The 5,346-nt window shown below is 31.6% G+C and overlaps 1 protein-coding gene across 1 annotated transcript; it reads right to left on the bottom strand.

Annotated features, from left to right (window-relative positions):
• Positions 1–4,779: 4,779 nt before the first annotated feature.
• LOC108557433 lies at positions 4,780–5,136 on the bottom strand. The gene has a single exon (XM_017913940.1). The coding sequence runs from the start codon at positions 5,134–5,136 to the stop codon at positions 4,780–4,782; it is 357 nt and encodes a 118-aa protein (XP_017769429.1).
• Positions 5,137–5,346: the final 210 nt, after the last annotated feature.

Raw genomic sequence — 5,346 nt, 5'->3', positions numbered from 1 at the left:
CAAAATAAATATAATTGTGCATTTTCTGCTTTCTATTGATAATAAATATATGAAATAAGTAGTCAACTTAAGCTTAAAAAATTATATAATTTAATATTTCGTTATTTAAACATTTGTATTAGCCTCAGTTTGGACTAAAAGCCTATCTGCATATAATTCAATTAATTAAGTTGTAAATTTCAGCAAAATTTATTTAAAGTCAAAGAGAAATAAATATAAATATCTTTACCAAAATGTATACAGTTTAAATTTGAAAATTTAAAATGATTACAATGGAATGAAACAAGCCTTAAATCCTGAACAGAACTATTCAAACCAGTTATTTGCTTTTGATTTCTATAAAGATTGCGAGTCTGACTGTTTCCACTCGATCGACGAACGTAATGAGCTCGAACTTGTACTGACCATAAGGTAAATTTGGAGGAAACTTGGTGGCATCCAATACGAAATTCTTTGCGTAATAATATCCCTAAAAATAAATATCCCTATAAAATAAATTGATAATATTAAAACAACAAAATTTTGGATTTTTGTGTTGAAAATTGAAAAATCATTGAATAAACAAAAACAGATATAATTATGTTATTATTAAAATCTCGTTTTCATTTTTGTAATTAATATAATATACATGTCAACATTTTATTGTTATGCATATTAAACTAAAGCTAATCGACTCGAATATTATATAATTCAGTGGAAACTATTGTTCGATATTAATTAAATTTAACAAAAATTTACCTAATTTTTGCAATATTTTTTTTTCCAAATTTAATTCTTAGGACCACAATATTATATATTTAACACTTGATGAAAGTAACTAAAGTTGGTATACGTGGCAGTAAAATGTGCTATGACAGCTGTCAATGTCATTCCATCAACAATTTGTTACACAACTTACTATATGAAATAAATTGAAAAATCGTTGCTTAATAAAATATGTTTCGTTAAATAATGCTATTAATATTTCAATATTTACCTATTATACTTGTATCTTGTTGAATACTTGAAGATCAAAAAAATGTTGTACTTTATTCGAGGTTTGATGAAACCAAATGAAGTATAATCTCATATTCTTTCCGTGTTTATATATGGAAAATGTTAGAAAATTGATGCTTCTAACATAAAATTAACTATGCATTTGGTACACAAGTTCTAATCGACTCGAATATTAAATAATTCATTGGAAACTATTGTCCTATATTAATTAAATTTAACAAAAATTGACCTAATTTCACTTTTTTTATATAAATTTTATTTATTTATGAGAAATTTTGCAATAATTGTTTTTCCAAATTTAATTCTTAGGACCACAATATTATATATTTAACACTTGATGAAAGTAACTAAAGTTGGTATACGTGGCAGTAAAATGTGATATGACAGCTGTCAATGTCATTCCATCAACAATTTGTAAAAAAAAAAATAAAAAATTACACAACTTACTATATGAAATAAATTGAAAAATCGTGGGTCAATAAAAATTGTTTCGTTAAATAATGCTATTAATATTTCAATATTTACCTATTATACTTGTATCTTGATGAATAATTGAAGATCAAAAAAATGTTGTAGTTTATTCGATGAAACCAAATGAAGTATAATCCCATATTATTTCCGTGTTTATATATGGAAAATGTTAGAAAATTGATGCTTCTACCATAAAATTAACTATGTATTTGGTACACAAGTTCTATACGATTGGAATCAAGGAAGTGGTAGTCTACAATTACTTGTTGCAGTCACATATTTAAACTGCAGCTGTAAAAAAAAATAATCAGTTTTTCATTTTGGTTTTATAGTCGATGGACAGAATGCACCGGAATATCTTAATACTAATCCTCTCGACTCAAGTTCTGGTAAGCAAAGTCTTTTCATATGCAACCTGAATGATGGTTGAAGATTATTACAGACGTTCGAGCAAAATGATTACACTATTAAAATCCATCACTTGATGAAGAATTACATAAATCCAAAGTATTTCAATAACTACTATCTTGTCTATGGTCTCTACAACCGCACTCACAGAGCGATATCTGCGAAGGCACAACTTTACAAAGAAGTGAAGTCACCAGGATTTAAGGTTTCTCAACGTTAAATTCTCTTTATTCTTATTAATACAATAATTGTTATCTTTTAGGTTTTGAGTGAAGTGTATATTGGTGTTCAGAACGTGTACAGGGCGTTCGCCCCATTGCGGTTTATGATGGACGCGTGTCAGGTGCTCAGGTCGAACCTTTTTGGTGTCGATCTAGTGAAGACGCTGGGAAATATTACAAATTGTCCCATAACACCGGTACTCGTACAATATAAATTTATTATATTCAATTTACTTAAAATATTTGTTCGTTTTTCAGGGTCTTTACTGCTTGAACAACTATTACATTGATGTTACCAAATTTCCACCAAACTTTCCAGCAGGTCATTATATGGTTCACATTACATTATTCAACTTCAAAGAGATTATGACTAATTTTACAGTAGCATATGAAGTCAAATACAAATAATTTTTACATTATTTTTTTTTGAATTATCAATGAACACTTGATTTTATGCTATATAGATGCCCCACGTTGGTTGCCAAAATTATAAAAATACATATTATTATAAATATTGACTTAGGTCTTCTGTAACGTTTTCTATTAATGTTAAAATAAATTTTGCAATTACCTTAGTGTTACTATTTGATAAACATATTTTATTTTGATGACTCTATAGTAGGGTTTCCCAAACTGTTGAAAGTTGTTTTTCTCATATTCTTAAATTTTATTGATTATTTGTATTACCTACCTAAATATTACCTATCCTAAAAAATAAACGTTGCAGAAAAAGTTTGGGAATCCCTGATCTACACTACATTTATTACCAGACTTACATTCAATGCATAATTAACATGCGAGTTGATTGGAATCAAGGAAGTTGATGTTTACAATTATTTAATGGACATTAAAATTGCAAATCTAAATATAATATATTGTGCAATCGCATTCTAGTCATAGTCGATAGAGACAGGATGCACCAACATATCCTGATAATAATGTTCTTGAGTTCTCAAGTGCTGGTAAGCTAAATCTTCCCATAATGTAACCAAATGATCATTGAACATAATTTCAGACGTATGAACAAAATGATTATATCATAAAAATTCATCACTTGCAGAGGACTTACGTGAATCCAAAGTATTTCAGTAACTACCGCATCGTCTATAGTCACTACAACCGCACCCACAGAGCTATATCTGCATATGGAGAAGTTTACAAAGAACTGAGCTCTCCAGGATTTAAGGTTGCGTAACATTGAATTGTATTTGTATGATTTATTTGTTAACTTTTAGGTTTTGAGTCAAGTCTACATTGGTATTCAGAATGTGTACAAAATCTTTGCTCCTTTACGGTTTATGGTGGATGCGTGTCAGGTGCTTAGATCGAACCTCTTTGGTGTTGATCTAGTGAAGACGCTTGGAAATGTAACAGATTGTCCCATACAACCGGTACTTCTACTTCTTCAAAGATATTATATTTGATTCGGTTAATGCATTGTTTTGCTCGTTTCAGGGTAATTACTACGTGAACAACTATTTCATTGATTCTACCAAATTTCCACCTAACTTTCCGGCAGGTCATTATATGGTTCACCTGACTTATTTCAACTACAAAGTAATTCTTACCAATTTCACAGTAGCCTACGAAGTCAAATACAAATAATTGTTTATTTCGTTAAAAAAGGAAACTTTCAAAATCGTTAATTCTAATTTAAATATTTGTTTTGGTGATTATATATAATAAGAATTATATTCTATTAATAAAGTTACTTAGAAATTATTGATCAAATGTAATTAAATTCTTCAATTAAAATTGTTTTTTTTTTGGAATCTTCAATTACGAAACCAAAATATATCCCAATAAAGTATTACGTCATATTATTTATATTATACTGCAACTGTTGCAAATAATTAATAATTGATGCTATAACATGATCATTATATGCATTTGGTAAACAAGTCCGTATTGATTGGAATCAAGGAAGTTGCATGGACTTTTAAACTGCAGATATAAATTAAATTCTGTTTTGCAAACGTATTTCGGTTATATTCATTAGACAAACTGCACCGAGAAATCCTTATGCTGATGCTCTTGAATCAAGTGCTGGTAAGCAAAGTCTTCTCATCTGTAACAGAATGATAATAGAAGACAATTACAGACGTATGAAGAAAAAGCTTATTACATAAAAGTCCATAAAAGTTACGTGAATCGGAAGTATTGCAGTAACTACAAACTTTTTTTTTTGTAGAGGAGAGCAAACCTTAGATAGGCACCATGGGTGGAGTCGTGGTACTGTGGGATTCTTACCGCATTAAAACCTCTCCCCTTCTTCGTCAGCATACAGGACCTGTATCACTGTTCTACTCTGCAATGTTGATTGTTTTTGCCTGTTTGGCACTTCCCTTAGATCATGTTAATGCTGGCCTCCACTGCCACTATCCTCCGCTCGTCTTCTTCTTTGCTTAGTAGCACCTCTGATATGTACGTCACTACAATATCCCAGCTCTCCGCACTCTTCAGCATTTCACTGACAACATTTTCTGGCTCTAGCAGAACTCTCAATTCTGCCTCCGCTTTCTACTTCCTTCCAACCCATCTGCAGCACCTAAAAAGCGTGTGCTCAGGACTATCGTCCTCCTCACAGTACAAGCACCTTTCGTCCTCCTTCTTCGCGATGAAGTGCAGGTACTTGCCAAAGCATCCATGGCCAGACAGCGCCTGGCTCAGGTGAAATGTTGTTTCACCATGATTTCTGCTTAACCAAGCCTCTATTTGCGGGATTAGGAGTCCAGGTTCCTTTCTCCGACCTGTGCCATTTATCTTGCCATTTTTGCAGCAGTCTGACTCTAGCATCCGCTGTGGTCGCGTCCTTCTGCCTCTCACCTCTCTCCAGAACAAGGAGCTCTATTGGTGGCACACCAGCTATCACCTGCACTGCGTCTTGAAAAATTGTCCTATACGATCTGCATTCCCATATAGGAGCAGCATACAGCTTAATAGATTGTGCCACTACTCCTAGCAATCTTTTCTTGCTAGTCTTCGGTTCACCCTTGTTATGCATCAACCTGCTTACAGCTGTAGTTATTTCTAAAGCCATGATATGCTCGGCGTAGGTCAGTAACTACAATCTAGTGTATGCTAAATATCTGCAGATGGAGAAATTTACAATGAATTGTACACCAGGATTTAAGATTTCTCAAGAATTAAATAATAGTTTTTTTAATCAGATATTCAGGGTTTGCTTTATTTATCTGTTCTACGAAGAGAAATGGGAAGATTTTAATAAATTAGCTAATATTTTTTATGT

The sequence above is a fragment of the Nicrophorus vespilloides genome, unplaced genomic scaffold, assembly GCF_001412225.1.
Source record: "Nicrophorus vespilloides isolate i.1.1-1 unplaced genomic scaffold, Nicve_v1.0, whole genome shotgun sequence".
NCBI lineage: Eukaryota > Metazoa > Arthropoda > Insecta > Coleoptera > Silphidae > Nicrophorus > Nicrophorus vespilloides.
This window is presented reverse-complemented; position numbering and strand designations above follow the sequence as displayed.